This window comes from Artemia franciscana, chromosome 6 (assembly GCF_032884065.1).
Source record: "Artemia franciscana chromosome 6, ASM3288406v1, whole genome shotgun sequence".
NCBI lineage: Eukaryota > Metazoa > Arthropoda > Branchiopoda > Anostraca > Artemiidae > Artemia > Artemia franciscana.
The window spans coordinates 36,998,347-37,020,106 of NC_088868.1; the positions used below are offsets into that span (position 1 = coordinate 36,998,347).

Sequence of the window (21,760 nt, forward strand, 5' to 3'; positions counted from 1 at the left end):
ATATATATATATATATATATATATATATATATATATATATATATATATATATATATATATATATATATATATATATATATATATATATATATATATATATATATATATATATATATATATATATATTCATATATATATAATATATATATATATATATATATATATATATATATATATATATATATATATATATATATATATATATATATATATATATATATATATATATATATATATATATATATATATATATATAAATATATATATATATATATATATATATATATATATATATATATATATATATATATATATATATATATATATATATATATATATATATATATATATATATAATATAGCCGAATGCTTATATACATAAGCTGATGGCTTAGAAATGTCAAAATGTCAGATTTGAACCGAAAAACTTCCTAGATTTTTGAATCTGATCTACAGGAAAGATTCCCCCTTATCCTCCTCTCTGTGTTCAAATGTGAACGGAGGTCGGGATTTGATCTCAATTCTCTATATAAAAGTGTCCAAAGTTGAATCACAGGCTTTGTAAACGGTATAGTATCACGTGTAAATTGTTTTTAGTTATGTTAATGCTAAATTTGCACTTTGCAGGAATCCATTGGCTCAAATGGAAGAGGAAAGAAGAGAGCATGAAAGTAAAATAAAGAAAATGGAATCTGAAATGGAGCAAGTGTTTGAAATGAAAGTCAAAGAAAAAACTCAAAAGCTGAAGGATACTGAGGTGGATGTAAGTTTTTGCTTTATAAATCTTTATCAAATTAAGATAGCTTTGTATATTAATTATGTCCTCCCCCCCCCTCCCTAAGGATGGTCTAACTTACGATTTTGCACTTTATACAAGGATGCGTCTATAAAACATATTTATTCCAAGTTTTTCCATTCATTTACTCTATAATTCCATTATATTTCCACTTTCTACTATTGAATTCATTATATCTCTATACTTCCAATATTTCTTTATTATTCCATCTATTTTGTTCTATAGTTATATTGTCATGACCATTATGTTTTTTATTTCTATTATATTTCCATCCTGTATTGCTCACTTCATTAAATACTATATTCCATCATATATCCATTCTATACTATTAATTAATACTATTATTACTTGAGCATATTTCTATTTTGTACTTTTCATTTCTGCTTTACTATGGGCTATTTAGCTCTAATGCATTGCATTAAGTTTCGAGAAACATGAGTGTCTCAGGAGCCACCACCCCCTCTTCCATCTCTACCCGCATCAAAGAGGCTGGCTTGTAAAAGTTTAAAAAAGGAAATGTATTAAAATTTATTTTAGAGATTTGTCCCTGATGTGAAATCATGCCATTGTCGGGTGTTTGTCTGCCGCTCAACATTGAATGCATTTAGGAAGGGGGGGGGGCTTAATAGTTTGAAGACTTAATTTGAAAATCTTTCAAATGTGTTTAGCGGCACTTGTGTGCTTTCTTAATTGTCTTTCTTAATTGATTGTTTTTATCTTTTTAACACATGTGGATTTTTTATGATCAACCTTTTTTTGGGAGGGGGGGGGGGCTTTCGATAACCATTTCCTGAAAATCTGTTTTTATTCTTATCGTTCTTTCTCTATCGCTTTCTTTACGTAAATATGCAGTCCTCCAAAGGATGAAGTGGGTATAGTTAAAGAAAAAAACTTTTTCTTTGTACCTATCGTCAGAGGGGGCATCCAGAGGAAGACCAAAGAAATGAATAACTCCCCCCCGTCTCAAGAAGAAGATGATTTTTGAGTTGAAAAACAGTGTGATAATGCTGCAGGAACTTTTGGTATTATGTTAATTCTGATTCTAAGTAATATCATAATATTTGTTATTAAAATACATGATAATTGGCAAAACTTTCAATTAAGCCCTTAGTATTCATTTTCTTTCTATTTTATTTCAAGTTTTGATTGCCCGTTTTGATTGTTGCATTCTGATTGCCAAAAATAGCGATTTCAAATCTATTACGGTAGTTTAAATTTGAAGCAGACCCTGGTAGTGGTGGTATTTAAGGGCCTGGCAGTGGTGGTATTTAAGACCACGGCAATGGTTGTATTTAAGACCCTGGCAGTGGTGGACTTTTCTATATGTAGCTGTTTGAAGCTGCTGCTTTGGCCACCTTCTAAGGAACGACACAGTATATATGCCACAGCAAGTTGACCATATTAATAACAAACAAACAAGTTTTTTTTTCAACCGAAAGTAAGGAACAGTATTAAGCTTAAACCTTGCGGCATTAAACTTATAACGAGCAAAAATGACAGGTGGGGGGGGGGCGGACTGCCCCTTCTTTAACCCTCGCTCAATAGGCTAAAATCTTAAAGATCTTAATACATTTCATTCAATTTAAAGGCCCTTGTGCCTCAACAGTCTCTCTTAAGTAATGACTAGATATATTGTTGTGTTTAACTTTAGATGTTCTTTTCAGAATGGTTGGGGGGGGGGCTGAAGGCTGATTAATACTTCCTTTATCACATCGTTCTGTTCAAGAATCTCTCGGAGTTCTAAAAAAGTACGGGTTTTACGGTTCTACCAGAATTGAGCCGTTCTGGATAATCTCTAAGGCCAGCCCTAGAGATGGCAAGACTTGGAAAGAGTGAGGGCTCAAGATTTCTTCCCTTATCGGTTGGTTCTCTTGAACTTTTTCGCACGGGGTGTAAAATTTTCTCAATTATAATTGCTAGTAGATATGAAATCCCTAAAAATTGATTCCAGGGCTTATCTTAGAGCTAGCCTGGCCCAGAGAGATATAGGTCAAAATACGAGGAATGTGAATTTTATGTTCTTTTTAAAAAATTTCCATGTGGAGGGTGGGCTCCCTTTGTGCCAAAATCAGAGGAAAACATCCACCTTTGCATAGACATGTCTAGCCCACTGAAAACTCTGCTAAAAATTAAATGATGAAGCTGCTTAAATTACTGTTCTATTGAAAAGGGTACATCTTAAAATATGTTTGATTTTGTGACTGTTCCATATTTCATTGTTTTTTTTTCATTTCAAGTTTGTAATAGATACGCGGTTGTGTAATCCTAGATTGTTTCTTTAAGACAGTCTGGCTGGCGCCTCTCTGAAGCGATGGATAAAAGCTTTTTCTAAACATTAAAAATGGAGCAATTAAAAATAGTAACTATAGCTTTTGTTGTGGCTGTAATACAATTTTTCTAAAGTAATAATCAATTACATTTGCAAAAATAATAAAATATAATGAAGGTCATTGAAGAGCTTTGAGACTGTCCATTGAAACACATATAACACATAAGGTACTTATATGTACCTATAAGGTACATAAGGTACATATAGTACATATAAGGTAATTATATGTTGTAGCGCCTATGTGAAGCTTTTCATCCTTTGACGCACTGTAGAACTGGTTTCTTCGTTAGTTTCTTCCAGCTTAGCGTGAGAAAAAAAGACAAGGGAGAGAATAGATGGGAAATATATAATTTAAATTATAATATATAATTTGGCAAATATATATTTGCACATTAGGGGGAAGGGTAAAGTGTTTGAACAGTGTGAAATTAGAAAACAATTCTTACTTCATAATACGTAGAATAATTGTACCTAACACATTTTGGATGCAGACCCGCTTTACTTTAACCCCCTTCTCCCTAATGGGCAAATATATAGCCCATATTTTTTTCGAAAGTATTATATTTTCATCTTGTTTTGTGATTTTTCATTAGGATTAGTCAGAGAAACAGGTCCTACTTAGATGAAAAATTTACCATAGTATGGTAAGTTACTTACCATAGTATTCATACTTACCATAGTATGAAGAACTTACCATAGCTATGATATATTAGTACAAAAGGAAGAAAGTCCTTTGACTGACTTTCTTTATGTCAGTCAAAGAGTTTTTAATTAAATAATTAAATTTAATAAAAATTTAATAAATTTAATACAAGTTGATTAAATAAGAGTTTTTAATTTAATTTAAACTTTAGAGTTTTTAATAAAATATGGTATATTTTACATATTAAAAACTGCCTCTTTCGTAAAATTTTTAATGCTTAATTGCAGGAAAAATTGAAAATAATGGACCTTACCCTACTAAACTTACCTCTTATGCCCATTGGCACCTTCATTTGTCCTACTTGATTGTAACCTCAGGCCAAGGAATAAATTTTTAATGGGGGGGGGGAGGGTTGGATTTCGTAAAATTAGTAACATGTTAGCTATTCAGATTATAGGAAGACAATTTTTAAATATCAAGATTTATTGTTGGGGGGGGGTCAAAACCCTCACCCTGCTTACATGATATTATATTTATTGTTTACTTTGTAGATGTAACACCATCATGTACAGAAGAAATAGAGTTAGAGTAGTTAGATAGAGTTAGAGTAGAGTAGAGTAGGCCGAGCTGCCTAAAATGTGTCCTTTGAAATTGAACTCACAGAGTGTATTTTGGGGGGAAGAGGGGGCCCATAACTTGCATAAAACAACAAAAATATATCAAGTTTCTGAAATATATTAAAAGTAATAATTAGAAATCGTAAAAGGCTGAAGATTTGAAGGGGGCTATAGAACAAAAGCCTCCCCCTCCCTTGCTCACGAACCCTCTTTTAATTTTAATTACGCTGTAGATGCATCGACGTCATGAGCAAATGAAAAAGGGGCTGGAACAGCAAGAGGTTGAACTGATGGAGAAGAGAGCGGCATTTGAAGCTGAGGTTAAAGAGTGGGAGAATAGCAATGGTGTCACCCTCGCTGAACTAAGAAGAAAATCGCTAGAATCTAGCTCAAAAGAGTGAGTAATCCATTTTTTAGTCTTACCAGTTCTGATCATAGTTGAACCCTAAAATTTAGGAAGTTTACGGTGATAACAAGTTTTAAACTTAAGGAAAGCCATAGATATATATTTTTTGTCCAATTTTTACTTTATCTATAGATCCTGTCTTCAACCAGGGACAACCCCTGAACTGTATTTCTGTCGATATAACTTGTAGGAAAGCTATAAGTGAAAACATAGTAAAAATTGTTGAAAATGGAATAAACAGAACAACAAACCTAACCATGGTCGACCCCTGAACTGTATTTTTCTCGATTTAAATTGTAGGAAAGCTATAAGTGACAACATGGTTAATAATTGGTGAAAACGGAATAACAAACCTAACCATGACAACCCCTGAACTGTATTACTGTCATTTAAATTGTTGGAAGGCTATAAGTAGAAAACATGATAAAAATTAGCGAAAACGGAATACACGGAATAACAAAAAATAAACGGAATAAAAAGAAAAAAGTGGAAAAAACACACGAATAAGCTTAAAATTTGGAAGTTTTACCCGACACTCTATGCTTACCAACATGTTAAAATTTCGCTTAAAATGGAAGTTTGTCGGTTTTAAAAATTTTGTCGGGTAAAAATTTGTAAAAAAATTTGCAAATGTAAAAAAATTTCTTTTACATTTTATTGCAGATTACAATAAAAGTGGGATCAAAAGACCTTAAAAGACAGGATTGTCAGTTTATTATCGATCTTCAATTAATTTTTTTTCAATGAAAACACAAAGAAGACGTATTTTTCTGCGTAAGATTTAAATGTAGCGGCGGGGAAGGGGGCAATTTCTTCCTACTGCCGCTGCCCTGCCCCAAAATGGATCCGCCTGTTAAAGCAGTAAGGTCTGAACTCAGAAACGCCAATAACAATGCAAGTATGTATGCTTTTGTAGTAAAAATGTCTGTACAGTAAGCTTATTATAAATTTTTTATTTTAAATATATAAAATAAATATTTTATTATAAATAATAAAAAGGTAAAAGAAAATACAATGAGAAAATATAAATAAATAAAAAGGATGAACTAAAATAGATTAATGTAGTAAAAATGTCTGTACAGTAAGCTTCTCTGATTTGGGTAGTTTATTAGAAAAAAAGATGGATATTGTGAAGAAAAATATGGGTGTAATGAACATTCTGAATATGGGTGGATATAGTGTAGATGGATGTAGTCAGGATATAGATGGTTGTAGTAACTACAAAAAGATGGCTGTAGTGAACAGTCACGATGTAGATGGGTGTAGTGTAGATGAATGTAATCAGGATGTAGATGAATGTAGTAACTAAAAATAGATGGATGTGGTAACTAAAATATTACGAATGTAGTGAACAGTCAGGATGCAGATGAATGTAGGGTAGATGGATGTAGTCAGGATGTAGATGGGTGTAGTAACTTAAAATAGATGGGTCTAGTAACTAAAAAAGTATGGATGTAGTGAACTAAATATTGTATACCAACATAGTAAAGACATTGTGTATACTCTTTTGTGACGATTGGATCCCTACTGACTGTATAACGCTTGCTTGATAGGGTGGCTTCAGATATATATTATGTTAAATTACTTGATTGTATTCAGATCTGAGCGTTATGGGCATTAGCCAATTATATAGCTTGTAAAAAACGATTGATGATGATATAGGTTGTTAAAAATAGACTATTAAAAAAATACATAGATTGTTAAAAAAGTTAGATTGTTAAAAATAGACTGTTATATGGATTGTCAAAAAAGACTGATAGTTCTTATTGTTAAAACGGAAAATTAATCCGCCCCATATATTCTATCTTGTAGCCTGCTTATGTCCATTCTATAATGATAATTATAATTCAATTTATTAAGTTAATTAAATTTATCTTAGACGTTTGCTCTTTAGAAAAGGCAAATATTTGTTTTCAGTTTATTTTTTTTAGTGTTCTGTGTTGTTTCAGTTTTATGGCTTTATGTGCTTTCAGTAAAAAGAAAACAAAAAGGATGATGTTTTTTGGGTTTTGTGTTTTGCTGCTTATCAAAATAAATTTTAGCTTTGTTTTTTTATTAGCTTTAATTTTATTTTTAATTAATTATTTGTTTATTCTAAAAAAATATCAGCTTAATTTAGTTGAATTAGAGCCAATTTCAAAATATGTATGTATATATTTATTTATTCATAACCCATCGTACAAAAAGGGGAAAAAAGAAGAAAGAGAATCAACACTCAAAAATGACATTAAACATTTGTACCAAACATTGAAAATAATATTTTACCACTCATGGGTAGGTTGCTTACTGGACATTTGAGCGCTAAGCTCACATAGCTTAGCATATGGATCAGACAAATTATATTTCCTCATGAGGGACGTGTTATGGGTTCATGGGGAGGAGGGTGGGACTCTTAACAGAAGCTTAGCATATCTAAAAATACAAGGTTCTTTTTAAGACGATCAGACTGACTAAATATTGGGAAAAATGGCCAAAAATTTGGTAAAATATTTGGTAAACACAAAATATTTGGCACAACTACACTATCATAAACCTTTGCAAGAAGGACATTTAAATTGAATTTAAATGGAATGTTTAATGGAATATTTAAATGGGATTTTGAACTTATTTTAAAATGGAATATTTAAATGGAATTTTGAACTATTTATCGTGCCATAAGAACAACGGATTTTACTGTCCATATTTTCTAACATCAATAATTTGGTTTTCTGAAGATTTTTCCAATGGGGAGATTAAGACAATTCAACTTATCACAAGGCTTAACGTTAGTACCATTCTAACCTATAGGTGCATTATCACCTCTAGTAGCACCTAACTCATTGAAAATACAAGTATCACATTTTGCTGCATTTAGGGATAAACCAATTTCACGTTTTTTTTTTTAAAATATCACAACAACAATTTTCAACCGTCCTGGCAACATTCAGAACATCATCTGCATAACAACGTGTCCATAAATCAATACCTTTGTAAACGCAACAGGGAGAGACTTGGCAATCAGCCGGCAGCGGTGCGTCATTATATATTGGGGATTAAATAATCGAGCCCTCTTTAACCCCAATACTAATTTACATTTCATTAGTCAAAATATCAGTTCCAGGAATCTTTATAAAAGTTTTCATATGTTGGTACATGAAAAGAATAGCCTTAATTAAATCAGATAATACTCCACGGTTCAAGAGCTCATTCATTGCTTGGGGATTCAATACAGAGTCAAACACTCTACTAACATCATACGCTCCAAGGGTTAGGGTCCCATCACAATCATCAGCATCAATTAATAAATTACATATACACCCTAGAGCATGGCAACATCCAAGTTTGGGTTGGATTCCAAACTGGTAGAGAGGCATATAACAAGTAGAACGTAGACTACCAATTGTAAGCTCACATAAATTGTAATATATTAGCATTAATATATACAATAAATTATTATATTAATTATAAGCTCAAAAACTTAAGCGAATACACATGAAACAGTAATAGGTCTGTACGACGAAGGGTCGTTTGGATCTTTGCCTTTTTTAAGGATCGGGGAAATATTATGACCTAATTTTGGCCTAAAATGACCATAAAAACATTATGATCTGATTTTATGACCTAAACGAAAAGAATCAGGTACTACACCACTGCAAAAAATCATTTGATAAGGTAATGAAAGATGACAAATTCGCCATAATAAGATGGATTGAGTAAATAAAGGGCACGTAAATCATACCATAACCCATTGATTTTTTTCTTCTTCCATTAGATTTTTTCTATAAAAAATCTAACACATAAAAATCTAACGACACCTATATATATATAGTACTAATTACAGAAACACCTGGCACCCTTTCAAATTTCTCACACTGTTTAGGAGCAGGTTCAGAAAACTGGCTCGTGAAATAGGAATACCATTGTAATTCATTGATATTAGCTTTATTTTCACTGGTTTTATTATTTACCAAGCGAGTATTCCATAACTTATTATAATAGTTATATTATATCATATAATATTTTTGACCAAGTAAGAAACAGATTATGAACACATTTAAAAAAGGAACTTCATTGCTTCTGTATTGTCAATTATAGTGCACCAATCATCTAATGGACAAGAGATACCAGACAAATTTTGGTGTCTAAAAGCTGACCTCCTGCTCCCGTCCTCCTCCTCCTCTCCTCCTCCCGTCCAGCACCCTGTTAAGGTGCCAATTTAGCCAAGTCAACGGAAAACAGCTGAGGAAATTCGAAAAGACGATTCCAGTTTTAAATCCTAGATCAAACTCCCCTCCGTCCTCAGTTGTTTAGATACTAATTTGACCAAGTAAATGGGGTGGGGGGTCATGGGATAGTTTCCGAAAAGAAGATTTATTGCTGCTTTTGATTTTTATGCCCGATTATCTGTTGAGAAAATACCGAATTTTTATCCAATTCAAAACTGTAGTTCTGTAAAGGAGGTCAAACCCTCCCCCTCTTCTTTCGCTCAGGGACTAATCGGACAAAGAAAAAAAGGAGCCATTTCAAAAAGGGAATTCATTGCTGTTTTTGATTTTAATGCACCAATCATCTGAAGAAATGTGCCTGAAAATTAGGTTTTGATTGTTGGTTGTAGGCAATTATAAAGGAGGTTGAATTTTTCCCTCCCCATTCTGAGAAAAATTTTGGAGAAACTTCAAAAAATATCTATTGCTTCTTTGACTTTAGGAAATTTTAGTCCAAAATTTTTGTTTGCTCGCTTATATGGGATTTTTTATTGGCTACGTGCTTTAGATAGGCCATATTGAGTCTAGTCGATACAGGTTCTTAAATAATCATAAAAAAATAATAACAAAATATATTAAAAGTAAAAAAAAAAATATGGTGTTTGATGTCGAACCGGTGTTTCATTAATTATAATAATTAATTATTAATTATTATTAAATAATTAATGATTATTTCATTAATTAAGATAATAGGCCTTATTTCTGACGAATGTCATTTCGACTGCATAATCAATGAGTCAGTGTAGCGTAATTGAAGCTAAAATATTTGTTTAAAGAGTGGAATTGGCCTGATTGGTTTTCGACAGGCTTAAATTATGCCCATATTGTGCATGAATTAATACTTATTCTTTTTTAGTAAACATATTTCTTCTCTTTCTTGAATCTTTTTTTATATACTGCTTTAGTATGTGACGATCAGCATTGTCATATTTGTAGATCCAGTTCTCCGGATTTTCAACTGCCCAAAAAATCCCCGAAATTTGGCAGAACCTTGTCCATGAGAAAGGGAACAAAGCCTGAGGAATGCAAACATCAATAGTGTTTTTTTTTTCTTTGGTGCTCGAGCTTTTTATCTTTTTACAAGGCCGTATCCAGGAGAGGGTTTAGGGCAGTTTTACCCCTCCCCCGAAAAGTTGTTCCACCTTTAAAACCGTATCAAAAATGTATATTCATAATTATGTATGTTTTTAAAGTTTTTTGTAGCCCCCTCCCCCTGTCCCCCGAGAAAAAATCCTGGATAGGGCCTTGTCTATTTGTTTGGGATTTTTCTCATTTTGATGATCTCTTTATACTTTATGCCTACTTACATTTTAAACTTCGGTCTTCGAGCTCTTCATTTTTATTATTTTTTTGTATCGCCTCGCACATTTTATTGACATTTGAAATTGATTCGTACAATAAATTTCATCATTTTCCTCCAACCTGACGAAAAATTTCGAGCAAGATACACAGACATATATTCCGACTGAGATTTTTTTTTTTTTTTTTTTTAATTTTGTTGGGGGCTAACTTAATGTTGCTGTAAATTTTTTCTTATTGAAACTAATCATATAACATAATAAATAATCGGCTCGAGAAGAACCCCACATGAAGAGAAAAATACTTAATGACAAAATTTGAAAAAGAAGAGATCCGAACCTAATCATAAATACACCCAAAACAAACAAACAAAACACTAAGAAGCCCAATATATGTAAACCTCATAATTTGAATGAAATATCTTTAATTTTTTTTAATAACGGAACTGCTTAAATATGTGTCTCACCTACTCAAGTTGTAATCCCCTATAAATAAATGAAATGTAGATTTTGTTCAGACTCTCTGAGGAGTATGAAGACCACCATGTTGGTGGATATCATACTTGGGGGGGGTTTGTAATTAGCTGGAACTGGACCCAAAAAACCATTAAGTCTATTTATGGTTGTAATATTTAAATATAAATAGTAATACATAAAAAATCCCTAGAGCTGCTGTTGGTAGAATTTCAACTTTTGAATAATATTTGCATAAGAATTTAGGCAAACACATGTGAATGTTTTTTGTTTTTTTTGGACTAGGGGAATACAGTTGAAAATGGCCGAAAATGCACTCGATAAACAATTAAACAACTGATGTTTATAATATTTATATATAAATATATATTTAAATTAAATATAAATATATGTTAATGAGCAAAATCCGTAAGGCCCGTTGCGGGTAGAATTTTAATTTGTGATCAATCTCTGCAATAAAAGTTAAGACAAATATTTTTGAATCGGTTTTTTTAGTTTACAATATTTTATTTTCAACTGTACGAGCATGCTGTTAGTTGAAATAAGTATGTATTTCAAAAACACATCTTAAAAATAAGCTTTTTTTGGTTGCTCAACGTGGCATAATTGACCTGGATTTATGGGAAATATCAAATAATGTAGTTTGGATGCCCCCCTCCCGCACTGTTTGCTTCGAAATGCTAATTCATAACCTTGTATTTTTTTTTTGGTTTGTCAGGTTTAAGGGACAGACGGTTAATGCTTATTTGGCCCAAATAGCCAAATTTTCAAGTATTTGAATTTGCGTTCTTTTTCAATTCTTCTAAATAGGGATGTAATCGATTTAAGGAGAAATTGGGAATTAGACAACCTGACATTTTGACAACCTGACTTACGAAAGATATTTCGGTGCTGAAGGGAGGGAGGCAATGTTTTCCAGACATTATTAAATGGTCACACCTATCTTGTTATGATTCAAGCCTCAGATTTTCCAGTGTTTCAACACAATCTTCAACTCTCCTTCTGAATAGCTTCAATTTGGTCGCATAAGTAGCTGGTTTTCTGAGACCCAAAGACGCACTGTTGAATTTTTTTTTTTTTTCATGCGAGAAATAAAGAGAAAGCTAAGTTCGAGAATTCATGGGAGGAGCAGGATAAATATTGAAAAATTCCCACTCATTGCCCTGTTTTATTCCCTTGTATTTTCCCTTGCTTTGCTGATTGCAGGATTAATGCTTATATATGTGCACGTTGTCAATCCTTTTTGTATAACTGCTTATTTTTAGAATAAATTTTTGAACTAACATTATTTTTGTGCTTGTCTGCATTAAGAACTAACGCTTTGGGAAAGCTTTTGTTATTTTATCACTGATATATATATATACATATACATATATATATATATATATATATATATATATATATATATATATATATATATATATATATATATATATATATATATATATATATATATATATATATATATACACTTAAATATATATATATATATATATATATACACTTAAATATATATATATATATATATATATATATATATATATATATACACTTAAATATATATATATATATATATATATATACACCTTAAATATATATATAATATATATATATATATATATACACACTTAAATATATATATATATATATATATATATATATATATATATATATATATAGAGAGAGAGAGAGAGAGAGAGAGAGAGAGAGGAGAGAGAGAGAGAGAGAGAGAGGAGAGAGGAGAGAGAGAGAGAGAGAGAGAGAGAGAGAGAGAGAGAGAGAGAGAGAGAGAGAGAGAGAGAGAGAGAGAGAGAGAGAGAGAGAGAGAGAGAGAGAGAGGAGAGAGAGAGAGAGAGAGAGAGAGAGGAGAGAGAAGAGAGAGAGAGAAGAGAGAGAGAGAGGGAGAGAGAGAGAGAGAGAGAGAGAGAGAGAGAGATCGCTATATTTAAAAACTATCGTAGCATAGAAGGTTTTTGGATTATTGTAATCCCTTGTTAAAATTGAGAATCATTATTTGTAATAATAGCAAATTTTGTTTTTTGGGCCTCCCTACTGACACTATATAACTGGTTGTGTTTTAAAAAGTTTTCGTAGATAACTTCGAAGACCACACTGCCTTTGCATGACGAAAGTATAACAGTTCAAAACAGGGATGAAACCTTATAATCGATAGTATGGATAGAAAAACTTTAACTGGATATTTCGAACACATATACAGTGTTCATCATCAGCAGTAAAACTAAAAGACATCAATAAAAACAAGCAAAATTTATACCCAATAAACTGAAGCAAATCTCTTTGACCCTTCCGGTTCCAGTTCATTAGATTTATCTGATATATCAGGTAGACAGAGGTCGTAGCTCATAGGTGAAATGAGTTTTATTTTATTTCACCTCAGTAAATTATCATAAATTGGCTCTTGAATATTCTTTTTTTTTATTTTCATTAATTTCGATTGTTTCCCTGAAAATTTGCTTTAAACCTTGGTCCCTAGAAATCAAAATACATTTTCAAACAAAATAAAATTATTTAGATAATTATAATTATGTTCCGATAGAGCTGACGTGAAATCTTAAGGTTTGGAATTTTCCCAAAAATATGGAATCGGGAATTAAAAGTTCTAGTGCCCTTTTTAAGTGACCTAAAAAATTGGAGGGCACCTAGGTCCTCTCCCACGCTCATTTTTTCCCAGAAGTCACGGGATCAAAATTTTCAGATAGCCATTTTATTCACCATAGTCGAAAAACCTAATATTTTTGTCTTTTGGGACGACTTACTCTCCCACAGTCCCCGTGGGAGGGGCTACAGGTTACAAACTTTGATCTGAGTTTACATATAGTTATGGTTATTGGGAAGTGTACAGACGTTTTCAGGGGGATTTTTTGGTTTAGGGGGGGGGGGAGTTGATGGGGGTATGTGAAAGTATCTTTCCATGAAGGAATTTGTCATGGGGGAAGATAATTTCAATGAAGGGGGCGCAGGATTTTCTAGCATTATTTAAAAAACCAATGAAAAAATAAATATGAAAAGTTTTTTTCAACTGAATGTAAGGAGCAGAATTAAAACTAAAAAGGAACAGAGATAATTACGCATATGAGGGGTTCACCTCCTCGTAATACCTCGCTCTTTACGTTAAAGTTTTTTTTTGTAATTTTAACTATTTATCCTACGGCCTTTGTGATTCAGGGGCCATTCTTAAGGAATTGGGACAAAATTTGAGCTTTAGTGTGAAGAGCGAGGTATTGACGAGGGGGTGAGCCCCCTCATATACGTAATAAAAACATGCGGATATAGAAGTTCGTTATGTAAGTTAATTCGTAGTTTACGTATATTTTTCTCTAGTGAACACATTCGTAATAAATTAAAAGTCCTAATTGCCTGTTTAAGTAATCAAAAAATTGGAGGGCAACCAGACCACCTTCCCCGCTCCTTTTTTCTCAAAACCTTCCGATTAATACTATGAGAAAGACATTTAGCCAAAAAAAAAAAAAATATACAAATTTTGTTTTAATTGTTTATGTGCGGAGAGCTAAAATCAAAACATGCATTAATTCAAAAACGTTCAGAAATTAAATAAAAAATAAGTTTTTTAACTGTAAGTAAGGAGCGACATTAAAACTTAAAACGAACAGAAATTACTCCGTATACGAAAGGGCCTTTTCCTCCTCAACGCCCCACTCTTTACGCTAAAGTGTTTTACTGTTTTAAAAAGTAGAGCTCAGAGAAAGAGTCAAACTTTAGCGTAAAGAGTGGGGCGTTGAGGAGGAAAAGGCCCTTTCATATACGGAGTAATTTCTGTTCGTTTTAAGGAATTTGTCATGGGGGAAGATAATTTCAATGAAGGGGGCGCAGGATTTTCTAGCATTATTTAAAAAACCAATGAAAAAATAATATGAAAAGTTTTTTCAACTGAATGTAAGGAGCAGAATATATATATATATATATATATATATATATATATATATATATATATATATATATATATATATATATATATATATATATATATATATATATATATATATATATATATATATTGATTGTTAATAATTGAAGTTTTACAGACAAAAAGTGCTCGTCAATTTTAAATTATTAATTTTGCTTATTGCGTGGTTAAGTGCGACCACATTGATGAAAACATGATACAGCCCTAAAAAAATTCGTATATTATATATATATATATATATATATATATATATATATATATATATATATATATATATATATATATATATATATATTATATATATATATACATATATATATATATATATATATATATATATATATATATATATATATATATATATATATATATATATATATATATATATATATATATATATATATATATTAGGCTGGGAATAAATGGTTATTGCTGTTCCGGAGTTCTGAAATAGTATGGGGTCTCTGATCTGTCATAAGCTTCTCCATAACCTTCATTCGATCTGTCATAACCTTCCTCCGCACATATCTTCGCAAGGTAAATCCTGCTCACGTGGCCTCTAATTGCGTCAGGGTTAACCTTTCACGAATTTGCCAAACCAGAACCGTGACAGAAAACGGTGGTGGAGGGTGACCTTGAGGAGTGGCGACCCTCGAGGAAGTTGCAGTCTAGCATACGACACAGCATTGCCCTGGATTCCGATTAATAGATAATTAGTCTGGGTTTTTGTTTGGTTTGGTGGGCTTTTTTGGGGATGAAACATCCTCTTCTAACTAAGGTGTTTATAATGGGCTGCTTCTTTATTGTAAAATATTTTTAGGTTAGGCTTGAGATGTCTTGTGCAGGACGTTGATTGAAGATTATTTTCATGTGTGGAAAACTATGTTGTGACCATTCCACTGGAGGTCACAGGGAGTTCTTATTTGTGTGGGTCTAAGCCGGCTTTACCGCTTCATTTAGATTGATGAAGACGTGTAGATGTAGATTTGAGAAAATGTATTAATCCCTGACCAGTACCGGTGGGACCCTGAACTCGCTTTTATTGTGGTCATACAAACTTCAGTGATTTAAATAATATGAAAATCGCAACTTACAACGTTACAGCCTTAAAAACAATTATCGCATGTACATTTTCAGTGACAAATTTAGACATTTGGATCTGGTCCTGTTAGGGGTTTCAGAAATTCATACCCTAGAGACATGAAACATGAAATTGGGTTATATAAAAGTGCTAGTTTAGGCACTTCCAGATAATCTAGGACGATAAAATTTGGCAGGGTTACCAGAGACCAAACCAGATCAAATTAGAAATAGTTGTTTTCTCGGCTCGACTATCTGGGTGAGGGTTTGGGTGGGTTTACGGTTAATTCAGAAAAATTACAAAAAAATGAGATGTTTTTAACTTACGAACGGATGATTGGATCTTAATGAAATTTGATATTTAGAAGAGACGGGAGCCATAGGAGCTCATCAAATATGCTACCACTAACAATTCACCGTAGTACCAAGCCGCCTGAGTCCAACATGCCTACGCATGCTCCTCATTCACCCTAATCTATTCAAAGCCTCCCTCTTTACACCCTCCGGAAAAAACCCACTTCCCTTAAATATTTCTTTGACATCCTTTTACCCCAACAGAGGACGGTTTGCTTTCCGTTTAGTCCTAGATTATTGGCGAATAAGGTCGTGATAAATCTCACTAGACTCTTCAGTTCGCGCAAGAAGCATCTGGGGGAGGGTAAGCATAAACAAGATATTCGGATGGAATAAATTAGTAAATGTTTTGTGTAAATTCAAAAAAAATCTTGGAGGGGTCATAACCGTCTTGCAAAACAGCCTTAAGGGAGATAAATCTAATAAAGGTGAAATTAAAAAAAATAATTTGTATTAAGTTCTTTGATTGCTGATTTATATTGCGTCAATATATACAAATCAGAAAAAAAAGATGTACTCAAAGTTAATATTAAAATTTTAAAATTAATTATACAGGCAACTATTTAAGAGGGCAAACGCAAATCTGAGGAAAATTTACGTCTGAAGGGGTAAAACGAGTTCTTTTCCCCTGCTCAACAAAAATGTAACCCCCATTAGTGTTTTTTGTCATTTTGAAAACAAGTTTTCCTAGGTGTGCTCATGGGAGTAGGAATTTATACCAGACTGTACACAAGGCAAGTAATAGTCTAATTTTTTAATTGGATGCTTCCAAATCTACTTTGGAAGAGGAACTTTTCTTACTGTGATGGTTTTAGGCCTTTAAATTCGAAAAGAATATGTTACCAAATAAAATTTTACTAGCCATTTGGTGTAAATTTATGCTGTCTGGCAACAATGGAGCTAGGAGCATAATTCTTGTTGCGGTAACTACATTTTATTTTGAAATGAATTTAATAGAAAAGTATACCATTCAAACAGTCTGTTGTTAACTCAGAACAAGAGGTTTATCTGAAAGTTCTGAGGACTATTCTTGGCCTGTATCTTTAACTACAACTCTAGAACATTGAAGGTAGGATGTGGGGCTGGGAAATTTGACCATACAAGATTTTATTTCATAAACAGTGATCGTTTATCATTTATCACATCGTTTATCGTTTACCACAAATAGTTTGTGGTAATGTTCGGCGTGGTAACAGTGTGTTAATGGTTACTATAAAAACAACCTGTCTTTTTTAAAAACCGCCTTTTTTGCCCAAAAACGCAGATTTATGAACCTAGGGTAATGCCTGAGTTTGAAACGCTAGCCTCAAGTTTCTGGAACTTTTTTTGCTTATTTCAGTCCTAATTTCTGTTACTAATTTATTCAATAGCGCTAACTAGCTTATTTGGCACAGCTTACTCGACAATACTGGCTAATTTATTTAGCAAACGAAGAATGGGGCAAAGGCGTCTGTTTATGGTTTTTTTAGCCACTTCGAAACTTGGTTATCTTGCTTTATCAGGAAGATGAAGAATTTAGCACAGACTAATTTACTTAGAAAAACGAGCGATGGTGCAAAAGCATCTCGTCTCTGTTATATATATATATATATATATATATATATATATATATATATATCTTGGAAAATTTATCATGTTGGTTTAGCGGGAAGATAAATAATTAGAAAAATGCTATCCCAAATAACAGAGAAAAATTTTTTTTTATTGAGTGCAAATTTGTTCATATTTGATTAATTTGATGGGCTATTGATGTTATAATTCAAGAAAATCCCAAAACTACAGCATTGTCATTGATGCCATATCTGATTTAGGTATTTATAGTGTTTTACTATGCTCATAGAAGTTTTTGCCGGAATATTTAATGCTTTCCTTTATTTCAGGCAAGTGGATGGAAAGGAAAACAAAAAAAAGAAGAAGGGGTTGTTCTAAATGCCCAAGTATAACCCTGAAGAATGCGTATTTTTTGTTTTATTTTTGTGCCATAGTTCTGCAACTGAATTTTGTCAACTGCCTGAACTCTTCATACCTCGTTTCCTGAAAAGGCTCAATGTCCTATTTTCCAGTTCTTTGTTCTTCTGTCTGTCAGGCATATTGTCAGCTGGGTATCGAAAAACTGCAAAATATTTCCAAATGCCAAATTTAATTGGCATTTGGCCAATAAATTGTCGATCCCCTAAATTTTGCCATTGGCCAAAAACAGTTACTCTCCATTAGATTATTCATTTTAACTCTTTGTAGAAACCCCCACCTTAATCAGAAGAGCCATCTACCCCCCCCCCCCCCCAAAAAAAAAGGATTCTCAAATTAGTTACCCATAATTAATTAGCCACTATTTTTTTCTCTCTTTTATCAATAGTATCAGTAACGGTAATACATTAATAAGTATGGGAATTGCCTCCGGAAGCTTTATTTTTACCATGGGATTATTAACTTAAATGTGATTAATGGACTAATTCAATGGGATTATTTTTTTGTTTTCCTCTTTTTATCCATTTTTAATGTCTTCTTGTTCCCGCGGGGGGGGGGGGGCCACCGTTTTCCGCTTGGCCAACACATGCCGGCTGGTTTGCATATTTGTATAAAAGCATCCCTTAATATCCTTAGGCATAGTTCAAGTCAATATATTCTACCACCTTTTAAGGTACTGTAATCCTAGAAACAGTGTAGCTTGAAAAAAGCTTAAACCTAAGTACCATTGGTTACAAAACGTGTTTGGTAGCTACAACTAAATATTACTTAGGTAATATTAAGTAATTTAAGTAAGCATTAATATTAACACTTAAGTATTAAGTAAATGGGAATATAAATAAAGTATTTAAGTACCTTAAGGGGCGATTACCTCTATCAATCAGTGTATAATCTTCAAATCTTAGCCTAAGAAGAATGTCATGTACCGTAAAGATATTAGCGAAAAAAATTAAATCCGCTAATATTGATTTAACCCCCCCACCCCCCATCGTGACTCGACTGAGTCCGTATCCGGAGAGCTTAGTGTTTCAGTGAGCTATGGGGTAGAATGTTGATCCCATCACTATACAATTTTTTTTTTGTGTGGTGGAGTGGAATCAGCTAACAATGTAGCCTATATATACTTTTTTTCTTCATTTTCTCAAAAATGTAGTTCTTTATCTCTAAATGATGAAATGTGGAACTAGGCCTTCTGATACCCAGCTGTAAGTATTCAAGAAAATCTTTATTTTGGTATAAATTTAGCAATGTCTTTTGTTTAATATGTGACTTTATTCTATATTAGGCTAGAACATCGAAAACAAGTCAATGTAGTTTTGTAAATCTTGGTGGAACAGTTAAAGCTTTGTTAGCCCCCTATTTTACAGTTAAAGCTATCTTAACCCCTGTTCAATACATATTGTTATAATGTATTCCCTTAGAAAAACTTGAAGAAAAGTTGAGGGCCCTGTTATCGACCGGCTTCGATAACTGTGCTTTAATGATGTGATTTGGAACTGTTATGTAGATAAATTTAAAAAAGATAAAGATCCTCCTGAGCTATTGCTGGTGCATATGGCGTTCAGTCGACATTTCAGTTGCTGAGTGTTTTTTACAGGGACAAGTAACAAGCTTGTCGCCCAACCTTGCTGCAGCGGGGATCGAACTCGGGTTCTCCGTATTACCAAACAGAGTTGTTATGTAGATGTATGGTCTAAATTGTTTAGAATTACATTTGGCAGAGGAAACTAGAGGCGCTAAGACATTTTTGGCTTGATCATGGTCCTCTCTCTTACAGGAAAAAGTAAGTGTAAGTGTGGCCTGTTACTGGTCATTTAATCGGCATTGTCTGATTGACATTCTTGCAAAATAACACTCATGAAAATAGCTGCCGAAAAATGGTTATCGAGTGTCATTCACTTTTTTTATAAAAATTAAAAGCAGGATATAACGCATATTGAAAATTAGTTTTCCCTTGTACAAGTTGTGTGTATGAGGAACATGCACTGCCATTTATTTTGGACTGGGAAATGTTTTTGAGGGGGTCACATATTCAAATTATTTCAAAAATATATAAACTATATAAAATCGTCCCAGTATTAGGATCTTCAGAGGCGCACTGACTTTTGACATATAAAAGATTTCCCTCGTACCTCTAGAAGTATACGTACTAAACTGAATATGGGGGGGGGGCTCCAATTTTTCATGAAGGTTTTAAGTATTTTTTTTAACGAAAAATTTGAGGATGAAAACCTGATTTCAGATTAAAAGAGATTTAGTAATCTGAATTCTTCAGCTTACCATGGCTGGTTTTCTTGTTGAAAAATACAACTAATTTACCAAATCAGTGATGTCAGTTTTTCTTGGTGGAAATCCCCCCCCCCCCCCACCCCGAGTTTTTCCCTCCTCCGATTTTGAAAAATATTTTTGTTTTCTGAGGGGGAGGAGAGAGGGCAATTTTATTGAAAAATGTCTCTTTGTTATTTTCATTAAAAAATTCTTAATTGCCCCTAGATTTGATAAATAAATTGTGTCCCCCTGTGTTTTTTTTTTAATTGACGCTATTGTACCAATACGCTATTTCGAGATATCTGCATACGTCATGTCTTCATGTATGGTTGTCAACATTTTCCTGTGCTTGTCATCCACATAAATTCTAGCTTGCCCTAGCTTTCTCCTTGTGATTTAACAGTCATTAGGTCTAAGGAAATAAAATCTTTTCCAAAAACAATCAATTAGTGTCTATAGGTTTACAGGCTACGAAAGCCTACGTCCTTAATTTTAGTTTTGTAATCCAGTCTTTGTTGTCAGGTTGTAAGATGCCACTTTTTGCCACTCGAATGTGACTTCAAAACAAAATTCACTTAAAGGTATTCTATGGCGAAAGGTCTTACAAAAAATATGCAAAAAAAATATAGACTCAGGCAATTTTTTTGTTGATCATGTTTAAAACCTTTGCTGAATATATTTGACAAGAATATTGCAACACTGTTCAGACCAAGAATCATTTCTGTCTCATTCCTTTTATTGTATAGGTCTTTACTGAGATTTTCAGTATTATGTATGTTCTGGTGTTATTTTTGTATTGTATATGGTTTAGCCATTTTTTTTTCTTTAAATACAATATTATTTCGGACCAATCACCTTTTACACTCAGTTAGAATTTAGATTCAGTTGAAACAGAGAAGCAAATCGAGGAAAAGCAGCAATGGCAACGCTGTTCAGGAACAGTAATTTGACGGGAATAGGTGACTTAAAGATGCACAAAAATGTGTTCAACTCAAAAATAGGGCCAATCATCCACTATGGAGGGGAAGTATGGGGCCTAGAAGTGGCAAATTCATTAGGAACTCTACAGCTACAATATTATAAACGAATGCTAGGTTTGCACGCTACAACTCACACACTTTTCATCAAGGGAGATTTGGGACTTTTCTCCATGAGAAAACAAACAGATCCAATTAATTAAGTTTTGGCTGAAAATACTGCGATGTCCCTCCTCAAGACTCATCAGAGCAGCGTATGATGAATTACTTACCCTGGGACAAAAATCGTCATGGCCCTTCCATGTCAAAAAACTACTAGACAGCACAGGTCTATCGTATGCATGGAATGGAGGAGAGGAT

General features: G+C 32.7%; 1 protein-coding gene across 10 annotated transcripts in view; it reads left to right on the forward strand.

Moving 5' to 3' along the window:
• LOC136028378 (septin-7-like) overlaps nucleotides 1-21,274 on the forward strand; it is a 201,454-nt gene extending 180,180 nt beyond the window's left edge. For 8 of the 10 annotated variants that reach the window (XM_065706185.1, XM_065706184.1, XM_065706177.1 and 5 more), the window contains 3 exons: nucleotides 628-763; nucleotides 4,619-4,782; nucleotides 9,972-12,092. In XM_065706185.1, coding sequence (XP_065562257.1) covers nucleotides 628-763; nucleotides 4,619-4,782; nucleotides 9,972-10,074 — 403 coding nt within the window. In that variant the 3' untranslated portion in view covers nucleotides 10,075-12,092. Of the gene's footprint in view, nucleotides 1-627; nucleotides 764-4,618; nucleotides 4,783-9,971; nucleotides 12,093-18,067 lie in introns of those variants that run through there. The other 2 variants (XM_065706182.1, XM_065706179.1) reach the window with 1 other exon arrangement.
• The last annotated feature ends 486 nt before the right edge of the window (nucleotides 21,275-21,760 follow it).